This window comes from Hippopotamus amphibius, chromosome 13 (assembly GCF_030028045.1).
Source record: "Hippopotamus amphibius kiboko isolate mHipAmp2 chromosome 13, mHipAmp2.hap2, whole genome shotgun sequence".
In the NCBI taxonomy this organism is placed as follows: domain Eukaryota; kingdom Metazoa; phylum Chordata; class Mammalia; order Artiodactyla; family Hippopotamidae; genus Hippopotamus; species Hippopotamus amphibius.
Genome location: NC_080198.1, coordinates 12,545,845 through 12,567,034, shown reverse-complemented (window position 1 = coordinate 12,567,034; position 21,190 = coordinate 12,545,845). Strand labels below are relative to the sequence as shown.

General features: G+C 41.2%; 1 protein-coding gene across 8 annotated transcripts in view; it reads left to right on the top strand.

Annotated features, from left to right (window-relative positions):
- CNTN4 (contactin 4) overlaps nucleotides 1-21,190 on the top strand; it is a 780,243-nt gene that overhangs the window by 741,827 nt on the left and 17,226 nt on the right. For 7 of the 8 annotated variants that reach the window (XM_057706190.1, XM_057706187.1, XM_057706189.1 and 4 more), the window contains 5 exons: nucleotides 4,910-5,085; nucleotides 9,911-10,031; nucleotides 16,500-16,658; nucleotides 18,686-18,835; nucleotides 20,627-20,697. In XM_057706190.1, coding sequence (XP_057562173.1) covers nucleotides 4,910-5,085; nucleotides 9,911-10,031; nucleotides 16,500-16,658; nucleotides 18,686-18,835; nucleotides 20,627-20,697 — 677 coding nt within the window. The remainder of the gene's footprint in view (nucleotides 1-4,909; nucleotides 5,086-9,910; nucleotides 10,032-16,499; nucleotides 16,659-18,685; nucleotides 18,836-20,626; nucleotides 20,698-21,190) is intronic. The other variant, XM_057706194.1, reaches the window with a different exon arrangement.

Sequence of the window (21,190 nt, the reverse complement as noted above, 5' to 3'; positions counted from 1 at the left end):
AGCTTTCCCAGCACCACTTGCTAAAGAGATTGTCTGTTTCCCATTTTATAGTCTTGCCTCCTTTGTCAAAGATTAATTAACTGTAGGTGTGTGGGTTTATTTCTGAGCTCTCTATTCTGTTCCATTGATCCATATGTCTGTTTTTGTACCAGTACCACACTGTTTTGATTACTGTAGCTTTGTAGTATTGTCTGAACTCTGAGAGAGTTATGCCTCCTGCTTTTTGTTTTTTTTTCCCCCTCAGGGTTGCTTTGGCAATTCTGGGTCTTCATATGGTTCCAGGGATTATTTGTTCTAGTTCTGTGTAAAATGTCATGGGTAATTTGATACAGATCACATTAAATCTGTAAATTGCTTTGGGTAGTATTGCCATTTTAACAGAATTATTTCTTCCAATCCAAGATCATGGGCTATCTTTCCATTTCTTTGAATCCTCTTTAATTTTCTTTATTAATGTTTTATAGTTCCCAGCATGTAAGTCTTTCACCTCCTTGGTCATGTTTATTCTTAGGCATTTTTTTGGGTGCAGTTTTAAAAGATAGTGTTTTTTACATTCCCTTTCTGACACTTCATTGTTAGTGTAAGAATTTATGCATCTAATTGTGACCTAATCATTAAGTGATTAATAATTAAATCTCTCTCTCATGGTTGTTTTGATCTTTAGAACAAAGCATTCAGTTTACTTTCTGTCCTCTCTGTATTATAGAAAACACTGTAAAGCATAAAAGTTTTTTCTTTTTACTCTCGGAAGGTTAAGCTCTTGGGAACTGTGTGTGTGTGTGTGTGCGTGTGTGTGTTCTGAGCATCAGTCCTCTGGAGTTCTGAATTTATCATTCTCCGTGGGATGAACCAACCACAAGCTGGAAAGTTTAGGAGTGTTGTTGGTCCTATTTATTGTTGCTATTTAATTACATCCAAATCCACACATCAGTTCACATCTTGAGTTCTAATTGCCTTTGAGAGTTCTGTGCCCAGAACAATAGCTGGAGTGACTCTTCAGAACAGAAGTCATAAATATAGGTGCTTCCTGATCTTGATGAATTAAAACCAAAGGAGGGGAGACAGTTTTGTTTTGAAGAAGCCATCTGTTTATTTGTGTACAGTGTTTGTATTCAAATTTAAAGAAATTAGTCAAGTAAAAAGCATCAGAATTCACAACACAGAAAACACTGAACAAGCATACAGTTTGAGAAAACCAAGTAGCTAATGAGGTTTTGAACCTCTTTAGTTTAATCTTCTCTAGTCCCAAGGAGACCTCTCTGGTGTGTGTACAGTGCTTGACTTCCTTTGCATTGATTCTTACCACTTCAGGGCTCAAAATGTGAATCAGTGACACATGCTAAGGTAATGAATTAGCAGCTGTCAGCACAGCAACTGTACCAGCATAATCCTTGATTTAGAGACCTTCTCTGGTCCTTGGTTAACAGGCAACTGAGTCCGCCAATAATAAAATCTGTCCCAGATCACTACATGTGCATAAAGGGATGAACATTTCTTTAGGAAACAAGTGTCAATTAAAAATGTCAGCCAGAATTGCAAATGACTCTAGGCTTTGGGGTAGGTGCCGCCTCCAACACATCTTTAAGGACTTGAGCCTGGACATTTGACTCTGCACTCATCAGTACGATACGTAAAATTACAGCTAGAGCCAGCATTTTAGGCATAAAATCATCGCTGCTTTTTACCTGTCTAAGGCAGTAACCTCATTACTCTTGCAGTAAAGCCCTCTGAAACCATCTTCACCCCATGACCTGCTTTGAATTTCTTCTACATTTATGTATCCTCAGCTGACCACACATAATCAAGAGTGCAAATTGCTATATTATGCCCTTAGCCTTGTTCCCTGATGATTGTGAATGGATGTGATGTTTTCAGCTAAATGAAGGGAGGCAGCTTAGCACAATAAATAGTTCCTTAATCACTCTTAGGCATCAGTTTCCCTCATCTGTTAAATAGGGATGGTAATAGTACATATTTGTGAAAAAATAAATGAAACGATCCATGTCAAGTATGTAACACGGTATCTAGAATGTAAGGGGCTCAGTTTTTATGAATACATTTTTTATGTCTCTCTTGGTAGTAGGACAGTGTTATCCATATAGCTCGTAATGAGTGCTTGGTATATCAACGATTGAATGAAGATATATTAAAATGAAATTCTAATACTCTGGTTTCTCTTCAGATCGTATAAAATGAAATTCTAAATTGCAAAATCAGTGGACAGCTATTTAAAATAGAATAAGGTGACATCTTGCCAAATACAAACCACAGACACATATAATTTTGTCCAGCAATTATGTGTTCCAATCTTCACTTTATAGGTGAAAACTTAAATTAAAAAATGATAAATGACATGTTAAGTCAAATGGAGCAATTCCTAGATTTTTCTGCTTAGCATTGTTCTAAGGTGATTTGCTCGCAACTCCTTCCCTCATTTTAAAAAATCTCAATCTGTATCTTTTCCTGTGGGTCAGTTAATCAATGGAGTAGATTTTGATTATGTGACTTGCAAAAGCCTCAGGTTTTGAAATAAACAGTTATCTCTCCCATTACCTCTCAGCTAGGAGTACCTGTTTTTTACTTCTCATTTCGTGAACATCGCACATTCAGCAGTGACTAAAAGCATACCAATCCACTTGTCATCAGCTTTACCTACTTTCAGAAAACAGCAAAAGTATATCTGTCCACTAGATTATAATCAATTTATGGACACAGACTTTCCTTTTTTAATGACCTGAGATGTTTGCTTTCTATAGTTGGATGAAAGGGTGGAAAAACTGTTTTAAGTACTCTCTTTAAAGAGGATATTTTAGTGGGTGGATTGTTGGAAAGAAAGACCATCCAAAGTCTCCTATGAGACTCCATTGCAAAATTCCCAGCAGAGATTTTTTTTTTTAATAAATTTATTTATTTGTTTGTTTATTGGCTGCATTGGGTCTTCATTGCTGCACGTGGGCTTTCTCTAGCTGTGGCGAGCGGTAGCTACTCTTTCTTGCAGTGTGTAGGCTTCTCAGTGCCGTGGCTTCTCTTGTTGAGGAACACGGGCTCTAGGTGTGAAGACTGCAGTAGTTGTGGCATGTTAGTTCAGTAGTTGTGGCGCACGGGCTCTAGAGCAAAGGCTCAGTAGTTGTGGCACTCGGGCTTAGTTGCTCCAAGGCATGTGGGATCTTCCCAGACCAGGGCTGGAACCCATGTCCCCTGCATTGACAGGCAGATTGTTAACCACTGCACCACCAGGGAAGTCCCCCAGCTGAGATTTTAATCTAGGAATTACATTCAATAAATGTTTATGTCACACAGCCTGTGAAACACAGTCCTGTGAATGTGTAAGGGGATTAATCATTGTTCTTTTATTGTTTTTGTTTGCTTTTGATTTGTCTTCTTTATTATGGTTTGGTTGGTTTTGTCTGACTTGGTTTAGTACAGAGAAATTTCTGGAATATGGCTGAATTCATAATTTCATTCTTTAGGCACTTATATGACCTTTTTATTTAACTCAAATTGCTTTTCACCATTTTACTCTCTGACATCATTTATGAAATCCTTTTTCAGGGAGAAAAAGAGACTACCTACAGGGGAATGTAGTTTTAGAGTTTATAAACTATCTTGGCTAAGCAAGTCCATTCCATTCCCAATTAAAACTATAATGTAAAAGGTGAATTTAAAAACGAATTAGCAGTCCTTGTTTTAAGAAAGTAATATATGAGTGAAGTAAAGTCAGACAGAAAAAGACAAATATATGATATTACTTAAATGTGGAATCTAAAAAAATGATACAAATGAACTTATTTACAAAACAGAAAGACTCACAGACACAGAAAACAACCTCATGGTAACCAAAGGGGAAGAGGGGGGAGGGATAAATTAGGAGTTTGGAAGGAGCAGATACACACTACCGTATGTAAAATAGATAAACACCAAGGACCTATTTTATAGTACTGGGAACTATATTCTATATATTGTAATAACCTATAGTAGAAAAGAATATGAAAAAGAATATATATATATATGTGTATAACTGAATCACTTTGCTGTATACCTGAAACTAACACAACATTGTAAATCAACTATTCTTCAATAAAAAGTTATATATATATATATAAAATTTTGTCATGTTTATTACAGCATTATTTATAATTATATGATAAAATTTACTAAAATGTTTACTAGTTTCAAAATGGTTGAAACTATTAACAGTGTATTATGTAGATTATAAAAATATATAGCTAAAGATACAAGCCTATATTAAGTAGAGAAAGAAAAGACAGGAAAATCATATGTGTAGCATGTTTGCAATAGTGCAAAACAAAACAACTGAAAAACTATGAATCCAAAACACAGGGAGAAATTACACTAAAATGAAAATAGGGGTTTTATCTGGAGAGTAGGAGGTTAAGTAGGATTTTGTTTTGTTTTATTTTGTTTCTTGGTCCCTTCTTTTAACTTTCGTAAATTTTCTAAATTTCCCATACTAAACACATATCACTTTTGTAATAGAAAAAAAAGGCAACAAACTTCAAATTAACATGGATTTTCTTGTTTCACTCCACTGAAATATTGCTTTCTAGTGAAACTGGGGAGATCTAAAAACCTTTTTGAAGAGGCAATTTCAGAGCAGGCTGCCAGAAGTAGGCCCTTCCATAAGTGTCTTAAGAGACCTAACCTAAGTGCTCCCCAGCTGAGTTCTGCTGCTCTATGAAGGTTCACATAATGAGTGTTTTCATCTTTTCATATTAAAAATGACCTCCTGGCCCGAATCTGAGCTTCCCAGATGACTGAGGTTTGCCGGGCACAGCCAAAGAAAAAATAAAGCAAAACTCCTTAGTATTTCATCCTGCACTTGGATTATACTTTTTATTTCCACACAAGCTAACAGGCTTTGTTGTTTTCTTTTGTTCTCACTCTTCAGATCCAACCAGGGTAATGGTACCCCCTTCCAGTATGGATGTCACCGTTGGAGAGAGTATTGTTCTGCCGTGCCAGGTGACCCACGATCACTCGCTAAACATCGTGTTTACTTGGTCATTTAATGGACACCTGATAGACTTTGACAAAGATGGGGACCACTTTGAAAGAGTTGGAGGGGTAAGTATTAATATCAAACTATCCACAGGAAACACAGTCTGCAACTAAACATCACAAAACTGACTCAAACGACTTGTTTAGACTAACTTGAAAGGAAATAGAAAGTTATCCTGTAATGATTTTGTTCAAACACCTTATTTCCAAAAACTCTTAGTTAATATCTGCTCCTTTCTGCGTGATGAATGCGGCCCTGCTTACTGAGCCACCTCTATGCCAGGCCTTTTCTTAATCCTCATAATCCTTAACCCTACAGGTTAGTTATTCTTTACTGTGTATGAATGAGAAAACCGAGGCTCATGGGAGATACATGGCTTGCTTTGGCCTCATTACTACTAAATTGCAGAACTCAGCTTCAAACTTCAGATCCCAAGTTCTCTGCCCCATACTGTACCACATGCCATTGAACCTGATTAAGAAAATAGCTTAAGAACAGTTTACTCAGATGCTTTTAGGCTGTTCACTAAACTCCCTTTAGCTCTTGTAGAAGACTCATTGCGAGGTTAGGGCTCCCTTTCTTGAATCTGAAAGTCTGATCAGATTAGTTATTATCTCCAGATAACTTGAATTCTATTAGTTGAATTTTCAAAATGCCTTACTTTCTGTAAAATATACATAGTATCATTGAACTCACACCAAGAAGAGGTTAAATCTAGAAACAAATTGAATCTATCACAATCATTCTCAAAAATAATTTTTCTGCCCCTGGGATTTCCCTGGCGGTCTAGTGGTTAAGACCTGGCCTTCCAATGCAGGGGATGTGGGTTTGATCCCTGGTCAGGGAGCTAAGATCCCACACACCTTGTGGCCAAAAAAACCAAAACATAAAAACAAAAACAAAAACAAAAAAACCCAGAAGCAATACTGCAACAAATTCAATAAAGACTTTAAAAATGGTCTACATCAAAAAAACTTTTAAAAAAATAATTTTTCTGCCCTAACATAGCCCTACTTTCCTATTAATAATGAAGATTCAGGGGGAGGGATAAATTGGGAGATTGGGATTGACATATACACACTACTACACATAAAATGTAACTAACAAGGACCTACAGTATAGCGCCGGGAACTCTACTCAATACTCTGTAATGACCTGTATGGGAAGAAAATCTGAAAAAGAATGGATATATATATATGTATAACCGATTCACTTTGCTGTACACCTGAAACTAACACAACGTTGTAAATCAACTATACTCCAATAAAAATTTTTAAAAAACACACAAAAAACGATTCATTCTGTCTGTCATTAACATGCAGGGGTCCAATCAAAGACAGCAGAATCTGAGCGTGAGGCTGTGTTGCAAAGCCCTCCCATCCCTCATGCTCCCACAGGAATCTGATTTGCTCTCCTCATCTTACCCTCACCCATTATGTTGAAATAAAGGTACTAAAGCTTACACATTATCTCTATGATATGTTGTTCCTCTCAAAGATGGTGCTGTTCCTGTTATTTACATTCTTGCTGTGTTTCTCAAACAGTACCTCTTTCTTGAGTTAACATAACACCAAAAATGATTTGGGTAACTATTTTCTCAATTCTTCCAAGGATCGTATACAACTGGTACCATTTTAGATGCATGAGAGAGAAGTTTTTCATTACATCAGTGGATGGGTCTACTCATTATTGATTCTCTCTTAGAAGTCTGGTTGAGACAGGCTGGATGGAATTGCCATTATTTTTTCTTTCTTTTTTTAATGGGATCTTCCTGGAGCAGGGATCGAACCTGTGTCCCCTGCATTGGCAGGCGGATTCTTAACCACTGCACCACCTAGGAAGCCCCTGGAATTGCCATTATTAACCACTTTGATATGGTTCACCCTAATAATCTTGACCAAGTGAGAGTGATATTAACGACTTCACAAAGGCATTGAGGATATTAAATACCTTCAGGTCTAGAAAACTACATAGCCCAGTGCCTACCGCAGAAGAGGTATGTGAGAAACTTTAACGATTGTATTCACTGAAGGAAGGGTAACATTAATAACATGAGAGTATATATGGAGAAAACCTTCATAAATTGAACAGAGTATTTGTTTTCAGACCAAAACAAATGTCTTGGGCACGAGAGATGATAAAAATATTCTCTCTCAGAATGAACAGGCGCCAACCAATCGGAACAGGTGCCTGGGCGATCAAAATAGATGTCCTGCCAATCAGACAGGTGTGCACTTCATGCTGGACCGGCTGCACAGCGGCCAGGGCTGAGGCACAGGTGGAGACACCCCTGATGGAGTCAAGCACCAATGACCACCTTTTGTTGAGACCTCTGTCTGTGAAATCACTCTCATCAGCCTTTTGTATGGGAAGTGTCTGTCTCTTTTGTGATACCGGTACTAGCACCAATCAACCGTTGCTAAGAAGTATAATAACTGCACAATTCGGGACAGCACTACAAACACCAGGATCATTAGTGTCTATAGAGTTAGTGCTGGACAACAGACAGGTAAGGAAGCAATTCTGAAGGCAAGCCCATTTCACAGTTTCTACATCCTCGATCAGTACCACGCAAACGATGCTTGGTAGAGCCGACACTTTTTGGAAAAGTTATTATTTCATTGTCCTCTGATCACCTCTGAGTGTTCGCTCAGGAACGGAACAGACCACAGTGCTGTTTTGTTCCTTACGGCAGAAACATACATGTAGATCTCAGTAAACAGTTTGGTCTGGATGACTGAAGGGAAAGAGAAAGTTATTGTGGTCTCCTCCTGTGAGACTCTTACCTCAGTCCTGACTTTACTTTTTTTCTTTGTTTCACTTTTACTTTAAAAACACAAATCTAGTCAAAATTTGTAAATAAGGAGAGCACACTCCGAACCACACAGTCACAAAAGTCTGTTAATGAATTGCTATGGTCTGAAATCTCCAGGCTACAACTAGTTTCTGGAACCTTCAAGCCCTTGGTGAATAAAACGAATTATTGAGATAGTGTGGGTATTTCCTTTAAACCACTGTACTTCCCGCTCTGCCTGCACACACCCCTTTGTGAGGCATGTATTTTGTTTAAGCCTATGCTCAAAGTCCTAGCAAATGAAATGTTTTCGGTAAAAAAGTATTAATCATCATCATGATGACGATACCTTATATTTGCAAAGTGCCTAACCATTTATCAAGCATTTTCATACATATCAGCTCTTCAATCCTCACAGAATCTCTGTGAAATGTAGTAGCAATTTCCTATTTTACCAGCATTTGTAAGATTTGATTAGTAAGTAGTAGAATCTGGATGAGAATCCAAGTGTTATAAATAAAAAAAGATTTCAGGTTTAAAATAAAAAGCACAGCTCTTCTTGAATTAGTTTAATATCTTTGACATAATTGTTTCACAAAGGAAATTGGTCATGGCTGCCCATAATACCAATATAAATTTACTCTGTGCTTCACAGTTTTCAGGATTTCACATAAACATACTCCTACAATCTCATTTGATTCTCAGAAGCCAGCATGGTAGGCAATGCATCCTTCTTTCACAGGTCAATAAACTAAGGCCCAGAGACATTAAGAGACTCACAGGAAGTCACACAGCAGGGATCAGTCCCAGACAACTAAGTCCCCAAACTTCAGTTCTCTCTTGACGATATACTTTTGCCTTTCTTGTAATCCTATCTACAACTATTGGCAGTTCTGTGTTTTTCATTGCCCTGGGTAAATATGTAATATGTTGTGCTGAAACCAAGGAGGGATACCAAGTACACATTAATTTAGAATGAGAATAGGATCTTTCCAGATGCTAATACAGCATTCTAGTAAAGGGTAGGGACTGGAGCCTGAAACCCTGTGGGCTCACATCCTGGTTCTGCCATTGACCAGCTAAGTGACTCTAGGCAAGACTAATAAACTCTTTGTGCTTGAGTTTCCTCAATCTGTAAAGTAAGGAAAACACAGGTACCTACCTCACAGGACATGTCGTATGTACTGTAATATATGCCTGTGAGATATTAAATACCATTAAGTATTATCCAATATTATTATCATTTAGAAGAATAACAATAGGGCCAAAACAACCTATGTTATCTTGTCATCCATCAAGGTTTAGAAATAAGCATAGCTTCCTGACTCTGAGCCCCGGGTGTTCTCTTGCTCAAGCAGCTGTTCTCCAAGCTTTTGACTAACAGAGCTACGAAACCGAACTCCAAGGTGTAGCAGTGTTCTTCAGTTAAAATGCCAGCTTTGTGATGGCCTGTAGAGGCATCTTCTCACATTTATTAAAAGTACCATGCTGGTGAGTGATGTAGAAATATTTCTAGGGCACATAGACATCCATGCCGGGGTGCAATTAGTCCTATTCATCTGCTGATCAAACATACCATTGGCGTTGGAAAACAAATTAGCACCGTTCCACACTAGGTGATGCAAGATTTCCTTGGAGAGTCTGGTCCTCATAATTCATTATTTCAGACCTGGGAGCGATCAGAATGCTGGCTATAAGGCAGGGTTGTGCAGTGAAATACAGGTGCTTCCAAACTCGGGCTTGCCTCCGCTTTCCAAATATGGAGTTCCCAAGTCCTGCAGTGCCAGCGAAGGCTGTAGGCTGAGGGCGTATCTGAAGAATTCCACAGGACTAGATCAGCAGCCAACGTGGGTGGCAAACTGTTCCAGAGACGCAGAGAAGCCAGACACCTGAGGTCTTGTCCAAGGTGTGTTCTGAAGATGTGGCTGTTCTTATCTCTCAGGCAGACTCACATTTGTAATAGGCCATGGATTGCGTCGCTAATGTTTTCATCAGCCAGTGTAAAATAAACCCATTAGTCACAGTGTCCTTCATGTGATAATGATATTTAGAGCTCATTAAAAAGTAATTGTAGCCACTTTCCCCTACTTTATCAGCAGGATTCAGCTGGTGATTTGATGATCCGAAACATCCAGCTGAAGCATGCTGGGAAATTCGTCTGCATGGTCCAAACAAGTGTCGACAAGCTGTCTGCCGCTGCAGACCTGATTGTGAGAGGTATGGGAGTTTGGGGTTTTGTTCGTATGTATGTATGCATTTCTGTCTGTCTGTCTGTCTGTCTGTCTGTCTGCGTTGGGTCTTCCTTGCTGCACACTGGCTTTCTCTAGTTGCGGTGAGGTGAGCCGGGGCTACTCTTCATTGCAGTGCGCGAGCTTCTCATTGCAGTGGCTTCTGTTGTTGCAGAGCATGTGCTCTAGGCCCGCGGGCTTCAGCATTTGCAGTGCCTGGGCTCAGTAGTCGTGGTACACGGGCGTAGTTGCTCTGTGGCATGTGAGATATTTCCGGTCCAGGGATCAAACCCATGTCCCCTGCATTGGCAGGCAGATTCTTTTTTTTTTTTTTTAATTTTTTTTTTTTGGGGGGGTACACCAAGTTCAGTCATCTGTTTTTATACACATATCCCCGTATTCCCTCCCTTCCTTGACTCCCCCCCCTCGAGTCCCCCCCCCCACCGCCCCAGTCCTCTAAGGCATCTTCCATCCTCGAGTTGGACTCCCTTTGTTATACAACAACTTCCCACTGACTGTTTTACAGTTGGTAGTATATATATGTCTGTGCTACTCTCTCGCTTCGTCTCAGTTTCCCCTTCACCCCCCGCCCCCTCCCATACCTTGAGTTCTCCAGTCCATTCTCTGTATCTGCATCCTTATTCTTGTCACTGAGTTCATCAGTACCATGTTTAGATTCCGTATATGTGAGTTAGCATACAATATTTGTCCTTCTCTTTCTGACTTACTTCACTCTGTATGACAGATTGTAGTTCTATCCACCTCATGACATATAGCTCCATCTCATCCCTTTTTATAGCTGAGTAACATTCCATTGTATATATATGCCACATCTTCTGTATCCATTCATTGGTTGATGGGCATTTAGGTTGCTTCCATGTCCTGGCTATTGTAAATAGTGCTGCAGTAAACATGATGGTACAAGTTTCTTTTGGGATTATGGTTTTCTTTGGATATATGCCCAGGAGTGGGATGACTGGATCATATGGTAGTTCTATTTGTAGTTTTTTAAGGAACCTCCAAACTGTTTTCCATAGTGGCTGTACCAACTTACAGTCCCACCAACAGTGCAGGAGAGTTCCCTTTTCTCCACACCCTCTCCAACATTTGTTGTTTCCAGACTTTGTGATGATGGCCATTCTGATTGGTGTGAGGTGATACCTCATTGTGGCTTTGACTTGCATTTCTCTGATGATGAGTGATGTTGAGCATCTTTTCATGTGTTTGTTGGCCATCTGTATGTCTTCTTTGGAGAAATGTCTATTTAGGTCTTCTGCCCATTTGTGGATTGGGTTATTTGCTTTTTTGGTATTAAGCTTCATGAGCTGCTTGTTTATTTTGGAGGTTAATCCTTTGTCTGTCGTTTCATAGGCAATTATTTTTTCCCATTCTGAGGGTTGCCTTTTAGTTTTGTTTATGGTTTCTTTTGCTGTGCAAAAGCTTTTAAGTTTCATGAGGTCCCATTCGTTTATTCTTGATTTTATTTCCCTGATTCTAGGAGGTGGGTCAAAAAGGATGTTGCTTTGATGGATGTCATAGAGTGTTCTGCCTATGTTTTCCTCTAGGAGTTTTATAGTGTCTGGCCTTACATGTAGGTCTTTAATCCATTTGGAGTTTATTTTTGTGTATGGTGTTAGGAAGTGTTCTAATTTCATTCTTTTGCATGTTGCTGTCCAATTTTCCCAGCACCAGTTATTGAAGAGGCTGTCTTTTTTCCATTGTATACTCGTGCCTCCTTTGTCAAAGATAAGGTGCCCATGTGTGTTTGGGCTTACTTCTGAGTTCTCTATTCTATTCCATTGATCTCCCTTTCTATTTTTGTGCCAGTACCATACTGTCTTGATCACTATGGCCTTGTAGTATAGTTTGAAGTCAGGAAGCCTGATTCCACCAACTCCATTTTTCCTTCTCAAGATTGCTTTGGCTATTCGGGGTCTTTTGCGTTTCCATACAAATCGTAAGATTTCTTGCTCTAGTTCTGTGAAAAATGCCATTGGTAATTTGATCGGGATTGCATTGAACCTGTAAATTGCTTTGGGTAGTACAGACATTTTCACGATGTTGATTCTTCCAATCCAGGAACATGGTATGTCCCTCCATCTGTTTGTGTCGTCTTTGATTTCTTTCATCAATGTCTTAAAGTTTTCTGCATACAGATCTTTTGCCTCCTTAGGCAGGTTTATTCCTAGGTATTTTATTCTTTTGGTTGCAATGGTGAATGGGAGAGTTTCCTTAATTTCTCTTCCTGCTCTTCCGTTGTTAGTGTATAGGAATGCAAGAGATTTCTGTGCATTAATTTTGTATCCTGCTACTTGACTAAACTCATCAATGAGTGCTAGCAGTTTTCTGGTAGAGTCTTTAGGGTTTTCTATATATAATATCATGTCATCTGCAAAGAGTGACAATTTTACTTCTTTTCCAATTTGGATTCCTTTGTGGCAGGCAGATTCTTAACCACTGCACCACCAGGGAAGTCCCTGGGGTTTTGTTCTTAAAATATATTTGTGATATCTGCTCCTTCACAGAGTTCTAAACACCTAAGTGGTTTAGAATTACAGGGGAGAAAGATAATAGCAGGCAAACATTGTAAACAGTGGTTAAGAGCCAACAGAAGTTTCGTGTGCAACTATTTCTCATGGGGGATCAGAAAGTGCAGAGCAAATCCAGTTACTCCCTACTGAAAATAACTCCAAGGAATGCCCCCAGTGCCCTGATTTACAGGGTTGGAGTTGATATGACCTTCTAGAATAACTTTAGATTAAGAAAAGCAAATGGCTTAAAGAAGGATCAGACTGTGCCTTTTACTCTTTCGTCTGGGCTAAACCAAATGACGGTAAGTCCCCTACATATGAACCTTCAAGTTGCAGACTTCAGAGACGCAAATGTGCGTTCCATCAGTGGTCAGGCGTGAGTGAAACTGCAGCTTGCCCTCCATCTCCTACTGCTGACAATCCTTCAGCTCTACCATCTCTCACCTGCTCTCCCTCCTCTAGTCAGTACCTCTTCTTGCCTGTTCACTTGATGCCAGTCCCCGTATGCCAGCCGTTATACTGTACCACTGTACTTTTCAAGGTACTATACTGTAAGATAAAAAATGTTTTCTTGTTTTTGTTTGTTTGGTTTTTATGTATTATTTGTGTGAAAAGCATTATACACCTATTACAGTCCAGTACTATATAGCTGATTGTGTTAGTTGGGTACCTAGGCTACTAAGTTTGTTGGACTTACAAACAAATTGGGCTTCCAAATGCGATCTCGGAACGGAACTCATTCGTATGTAAGGGACTTACTGTTGTGTGTTAGGTCACTGATGTAACAGTGGCTTAAGTAAAATCATCACCAGTTTTTCCCAGTTTCCCCTCCCACGTTAATAGTTCTGTCCATTTTCTAAAATATAACTTTAGAAGGAAATAGTTCCTGACTGCCTGGGATGTAGTAAGTAAATAAGCAGGGAGCTGATGTCAAAACTGACATTTGTGAGATTCTCTTGCACGTAATTGACGTGGCCTAACTTCACCCTAATGGCTGTGCATGACGTGGCGGAGCCCCTCCAAACCAATGTTTAAAGGACTTTTAAGAATTATATATTTAATTAAAGGTCACGTCTTCGTGAACCAGTGTATGTACCAGAATCAAACTGATGCACGCTCAGGGGGTTGCTGAAGTTAAATGTAAAGCCAAATCAGAACACCCAAATAACCTCTTGCCGGCATCTCCTTCATTTGAACCCTAACTATTGGTGTTTAGGAATCTTTGGCCAGCAGAATTTTGAGTCCCAGAAAACAGAAATCCAGGCGATATCAGATTTGGAGGCAGGGTGAATCTGAGTGCACAGAGGATAAGATATTATTGGAAGCAACAAAAAGTGTTGCTGTATCCTCCGGGTATAACATGAGGGGAGGAGGTGTGTGGAGGTTAGCAACTCAAAGTGATTGTCAAGAGAGGGTCAAGAAAAATAGCTTCTCCATAGGGTCTACTTTGGTTCCCCTTTAAATTGCCTTAAAAACCTTCCTATAATGGCACAGATAAGGGCCAGATAAGAGAAAAAACTTCCAATCGGGGTAGAGTTACCCATAGAATAACTTACAGGATCCTGTTTACTTCCATTTTACAATACACCAGAGCTGGTCTGCTCTCCCCTTGGGGACGAAACAAAGAATTCTGTTGCTTGAAATGTATCCTCTATTTAATTAGGATCATGTTCAGATCAGCAGTTTAAACACCAATAAATGAGACTAATAAATATTTAAATCGGTAATACGTGAATTTCTTAAATGATATTGTATACTTCATTTCACAGAAGATAACATTAAATACCAAGAGGAATTTGCAAACACGGTCTAAAAGAAAATCTAGCCTAATCAGTTAATAAGGCCAATAAATTAATATGCCATTTTAAACCATAATCTTTGGTTTTATCTCCTCCTAGCTGTGCCTGTGCAGCGTTTCACTGACCTGTAAGAGATTTTTTTATTTGAAACTGGTAAAGCTTGGAGTCTTGGCTCTGACTTCCTTGATTCTCTGTTATCTACTTTATTTAATCTAGAGCACTCACACAGCAGCTGGAAAGGCCACGCTTTCCTGAGAAAGAAGCAGGGACGCAGGTGTAGCACCGGCATTCCCTCTGCTATTGCCTGAGACACAAGCTTGTATGAGCCCCAGAGCATGTTAACACTTTGCTTAGAGGATAAACATTTGCTCATTTTGTCATTTTGAAAGAGAGACCCAACTTCCCCAAAACAAAGTTGGTAAACATTCTGTAAGGTGTAACATAGCTACACTTGGGTGGGGCGGGTAGCATAACAAACAGCAAACCATGCTGTGAAAGTACATCTTATCTCCAATGGCCAAATTCAGGCCACCCCTTCATGTCCTCCTTCCTAGTTGCCAACAGTGGGCTCAGATCTTCCTATCAGTGTCATTCATTGAGGAAGCTGGAGAGGAACGCTTTTCTGCTTGTGGTACTTTGATTCTAAAGGCCATGGAAGGAGCATCTAAAAAAAAAAAAGGGATGGGGATGCTAGAATAAGAAAGCTGGTTAGAAAAAAAAAAAAAAAGATTATATTGTCTTGTGGACTTTCTCTGGTTAATAAGAGTCCTGAAGACCTGAGGTGACCTCAGCTCTATCTGGATGGTATTAGACTGACATGCTGAAATGTCACTATGGAAAATTAATCAGTGCCAGCGTACAGACTTGCAGACCTTTCATTCAGGAGTAGGAGGGAGAAGATAAATTGTCTCACCTGTGGGTCTATAAAAGATGATTTTTAAAAAAGGAAAGAGAAATTTAGGGCATTGCTTAAAGAGTGCAGAAGTGAATCCCAGAACAAAGTCTTACTTCCAGAAATTGCCATTAACTTCTCAGGAATCTGTGAAAGGTCTTTTTCTTCCCTGCCCCTGTGCTGTGGCCTCGTAGTATTTTGGCAGAACATTTGATTGGTACCCTGGGCCTCAGCACATCCCTCCCAGGAAGATCTCCTTACTCCCGTCTAATGGACACGAGCTTTGTCGTGATGTCTCCCTCACACTCACCTTCTCTGCCCAGGTGGTCACTTGTTAGAAATGTCTTTAACTGCCTGCTAAGAGCTTTCCGTGTTGGAATCAAGAGCAGCTTTGGATCTTTGCTCTCTGGCTCTGTTGTTATTTCATGTTTGCTTGCCAACCGCTCTCCAGCCCTGTTTCGTTGTGATTTCCAAGCCTTCATTTAAAACTTATTTCCTCCCATTTCAATGGTCTAAGTACAGTGGCAGAAACAATTCACATCCAGAGCATAAGATGAAAAATACAGGTATGATTTACAGAAACTGCCAATGTGGGTCCTTAGATGCCAAGCTGATTTGAAACTGCTTTGAAGAAGCCACAGTCTTTGCTCTTGGGCACGAGCCGCTTTCACGGCAGTTCCCTTGCACACTAGTGTGCGCTGGCATTTGATGTGGACGTTCCAGTGCAGCTGGAATGTGCAGAGGAACACTGTGACCCCCCCGAGTTCTAAAGTCACATCATCAGGGGTAGAAATGAGCATTTCCAGAAGACTCTAACCTTCATTTATCACTGCCGTGTCCCCAGATAACAGTGTCCAACCCATAGTAGGAACCTGTAAATATATGACGGATGGATTCATGAACGTGGGCCCTGGTGGTACCCCAATATTCTCTCTTGGCATCTAGAGCAATTATTCTGTTGTAATTCTTTGTGTACCTATTAGTTTTTCCTATATTAATTATATTGTGACCCCCTGGAAGGAAGGGGCTGGGCCATGTCTCACGCATCTCTGTAGTTTCAGAGCCTAGAAGAAAGCCAGGCACCTAAGAGCTATTCAAAACAGAATTGACAAGTGATGAATCTGTGGGTGGATGAATCAACAGATGAATACGTCAGCACCCTAGTCAACAAAGTGATCACTTCCTTGGACATTTGAACACACTGCTTCACTTCTGAGGGTCTTGATCTTTCACAGGTCCTCCAGGCCCCCCAGAGGCCGTGACCATAGATGAAATTACAGATACCACCGCTCAGCTCTCCTGGAGACCCGGGCCTGACAACCACAGCCCCATCACCATGTATGTCATCCAAGCCAGGACTCCGTTCTCCGTGGGCTGGCAAGCAGTCAATACAGGTACCACGATGCCTGGTGCTGGTATCTCACAGGGGCTTCTGAAACTCAGCAGAATGGACACAGCTCTGTGGCAGAAGCCAAGGGGCATCCAGGTTCCTGTTCAGACACAGCTGCAAATGAGACGTTATGGCAGTGTTTCCTAGACCTCAACCAACTATACTATCATTTATTTAATATATTTCTTTCTATTGATTCATATTTGTTTTTAAATTTGTTCTAAGCAATAAGTCTGAAATGATCGTAGGTCTGTTGTGTTGGTTATATTTTTAACACATATTTTTAAATACATTAGTTATAAAAATAAAATGCATCATCTATCTGTGCATTACCTAAAATCATCTGGGTACCACCAGAAGTGCACTTTGAAAAGCAGTGGACTATATTACTCTACAATCACAGTCTTTGTAGTTTGTGCACTGCTTTCAAGAAACCCGTATCTAAGGACTGCACGAGCCTCTTGACTTGCTGCCCAATTTTTTAGATGGATACATTTGGGCATGAAGAGGCATGAGATTTTGTTAAAGAATATGTAAGTTGGCTGCTCTTGTCTATACCTCCAAATTGACTCATTTTGTCATTTTATTTAGGTTTTGTTTGAGGAAAATACGGACAAACAAGTAGTTATTGCAAGCAAGTTACACACTCCTCTGCTTTTTTCCATTTGAGCTTATCTAACCTCAGAAATGGGTTTCTGTGTTTCCAGCTGAATCATTGACTTTCTTCTGAGTCAGGCGAGTGTTTTAGGAGGGAAGGAAAGGATAAATCAGGACTAGATGTGAATTCTAGTCCTGACTCTTCTAATCAGCACATTTTTATACACCTTCACTTTCCTCTTCTGTTCAATAGGCAAAATAAGAATTGTTATGACTCAATACAGAAATGATTGTGAAACTTAAAAAAAAGTAAATTGCTTCATAAATGTAATGAAGGAAAGGAGGGGGAGGAAGATGCTGATGACAATAAAAGGGATGGTTTACAAAAGAAAGCAGCTGGGGTTGGTCAGGCCCTTACAATGTGCCACAGGCTCTGCCAAGTGCTTTTCTTGAAGCTTCTCAACTGCACTATGAATACATGCTGTTCTTAGGCTTATTTTGTGGTGAGGAAACCAAGGCATGGAAAGGTTAAGCAACTTGCCCAAGGTCATCTGGCTCCTAAGTGTGGCGTTAGGATTAGAATCCTGAGTATCTGACTCCAGAGCCTTTGGAGGACAGGACTGTGTAAGTGTGGCCCCGCAAAGGCTGGAAGCCACGGAAGCCTAGTACAGGGGCCTCCGCTTTGTCGCAGGAGACGTCCCTGTGAGTCTCCAGGGCCCAGTGGGAAATCTTCATAGTAATCAATGCAAAACCCAAAAGGTTGCACAGTGAGTGCAGAAGCCAAGTGCGGAGCTCCACGGCTTGCGGCATCAAGCAGTAGGCCCTGTCCTCTGCGGAGGAGGCTTCCCCAAATCCTGCCGGATGAACACTGTCAAATTCTGCCTCTCTGCCTCCATTTTTTGTGTTCTTCATGAGCCGTCCTTTTTAGGTTTACAGATTCTTTTCCTGGACGTGTTAATACAGTTCATTGACAGTAGTATGGTTTTGTAACATCATTACTCCATTGTTATAATAAGTTATAGCGCTTGGGCCATGCGGTCAGACAAAGGTGCAAACCCAGGCTGACCTTGGGTGAGTCACTTGACCTCTATGTGCTACATTTTTCTCATCTTTAAAAATGAAGAGAATAATTTTACCTTATTCACAGGAATTAAACAAAGTGCCCAGCTCGATACAGTATATGCTGAAAAACATGTGTGGTAAGGACAGTAGTGACGACTGTCTTTTGTGATGTCATCTGCTGGTGTGTGATTTGAGTTTATTAGTGTGGCACAGAGAGGTCTGGGATGACCTCCCTGCAAGGGCTGTTTGTGCAGCTACCCTCAGACCAGCAGCCATGCCCCGAGCATGGTGACAGTGATGTTGATGGCTAGAAGTGCCTATCTTCCTAACATGGAATCTCATGAAACATCCCCTCCTTTTGGTGTCTTTCAGTCCCAGAACTCATCGATGGGAAGACATTCACAGCGACTGTGGTGGGTTTGAACCCTTGGGTCGAATATGAATTCCGCACAGTTGCAGCCAACGTGATTGGGATTGGGGAGCCCAGCCGGCCCTCCGAGAAGCGGAGGACAGAAGAGGCCCGTGAGTAGCACCCAGGATAACAGCAGCTCCTGCTCCTTGGGGAAAGGCTCTGGATCTCCCTGCTCTTCAGCCCTAATGCGGCTCTATGTTGGCACAACCTTCCCCAGAAATCAGGCCAAATGCTCAGCTTAACCACCAGGGAGCTTCAGTTTTTGTCGATGTTTTTATTTTCATTTATTTATTTTTGTTGAAGTATAGTTGATGCACAATATTATCTAACTTATAGGCGTACCGTGCAGTGATTCACAATTTTTAAAGGTTACACTCCAGTTGTAGTTATTGTGAAATATTGGCTACATTTCCCGTCTTGGCCTGTATATCCTTGTAGCTTATTTTGTACATAATGGTTTTTACCTCTTACTCCCCTACGATGCCCCTCCCCCTTCCCTCTCCCTGCTGGTAACCACTAGTTTGTTCTCTCTCTCTGTGAGTCCCAGCAGTGAGTTTCCATCCAGAGTTACGTTCTCACCCTTTGCTGGGTTCCCTGGTACAGGGAGAGACACTCTGCTTAGTTCTCTCAAATGCAAGGTCTTTCTTCATTGGTTCCTTTGTCAGTAAGACTCCCCTACCAGAATGATTATTTTTTCGAATGCACGCCCACACGTCACATGAAATCAACTCACAGAAATCTCAAGCGGCAAAGAATAAGTTCTTCAGAAATGTTCAGTAAGATTTGCTTAGGGTGTAAACCCTTCCCCAAAGCAAAGATTGGGAACCTCCTGATAATTCATGTAAGCCCGGTTGGCAGTTTAACACGAGCTTCTGTATGCGCAGCTTGGGTGAGCACGGGGAAAGAGCACCGTCGGTGCATCTTCATCGCTTGTACCTGTCTCACGTGGAGTGGGAGGCCAGGTTGTGGGTCTGTGTGCAGGTCCCAGCAGCAATGAGGGCCAAATGTTTCTTGCAGGAAGAGCAAGGTCCCGGAGCGAATGGGAACTGGCCGCAAATCCATCGGGCTCTGTTTCGCTGACTTTATCCAAGGGGACATTCCCAGTCACCAAGTCTATTCCCCAGCTGGACATGTCTGGGTCCTGTCTGGAGTCTTTCATTTACAGGATGATACTGTAGCTAATCCCCGTGCTTCCTCCCCGCTCCAAAATCGTAATGTAATTAATTCCTCTCAGCAATCCTGAGCAGGGAGCTAGCATAATTTCCCCTCTTTTACAGAGAAAACTGGGGATCAAAGAGGTTAAGCACAGTGCGCCAGGGGTCACCCTCTGGCCACCACTTCCTTCAACACCCAGCTCCAAACTCACCTTCCTCCGAGAAGCCATTAGCCCAGCCCTGCTCCGAGCAGCCTGCGCTCCGGAAGGCCTCCGCACTCCTCCATCCTGTCTGTGCTGCTCTCTTGTTGGTTGTCGACATCGCTCTGTAATCGTCCTGCATGTGCTCCCGCCCTCCACCGAGACACGCAGAGCGTGTATCACCCCTCCTTTGTGTACCGCCGCGTGGTTAATAAACGCCTACCCAAGCATTAGAACCAGAACCTCGGTCCCTTCCTCAACCCCCTGAATCTCAGCCCCAAGGCTGGAGCTGAACCATTGTTCACTCATGTGAGAGAACGTGTGCCTTGCTCAATGGGAAGTAGGTAACGGATAGCAGTTTCCTTGGTACATTTCACTTCCGCGAGCGGATGCTTCGGAGCCTTTGACCCTTACCATTTCTGATCTCAGAAGACAACGCCGTGTGCGTCCGAGTATTTGTTTAAACGGAGTCACCGCAGCCAGGCAAACTTGCCGGCCCTCCTGGCCTTTGCCACCTGACATGCCTTGTTTTTTGTCTCCTGAACAGTCCCCGAAGTCACCCCAGCTAACGTCAGTGGTGGTGGAGGCAGCAAATCTGAACTGGTTATAACCTGGGAGGTAAATGCATCACGGGACAGAAGGAACACACATTAGCCTAGGCTTTTTTATTATTTTGCTCTGTGTTAAACATATCTGGGACGTTCCCTCCTCTGGTTTTAACAGCAAAAATCCATCTGAGTGCACACACTCCCTCTCACATTAATGCTAGCAAGAAAAGATGGGGCTTGTCCATCCGTTGTGGAGTTAAGCTTTAATTCAGTTCATCACGGGAAAAACAATCGTGAAAGGGAAGACAACACAAGAAAAGACATATATATGTAATATACAATATATGTGTAATATATAATATATACGTTAAAGAGGAGAGAGAAAACCAGTTTTTCTCTTTTTCCTGAGTTACTGCAAGGCCCATTGATTTAAAACCTCTGCCCACAATAGCCTCCGTCTACCGGCACGATTTCCCAGGATTGGCTTTCCTGCTGGAGCCCTCTTGTGTGTTGTTTAACCCACGCAGAGGTGTGTGTCAGCAATTTACGAGGGTGAGTCAAAA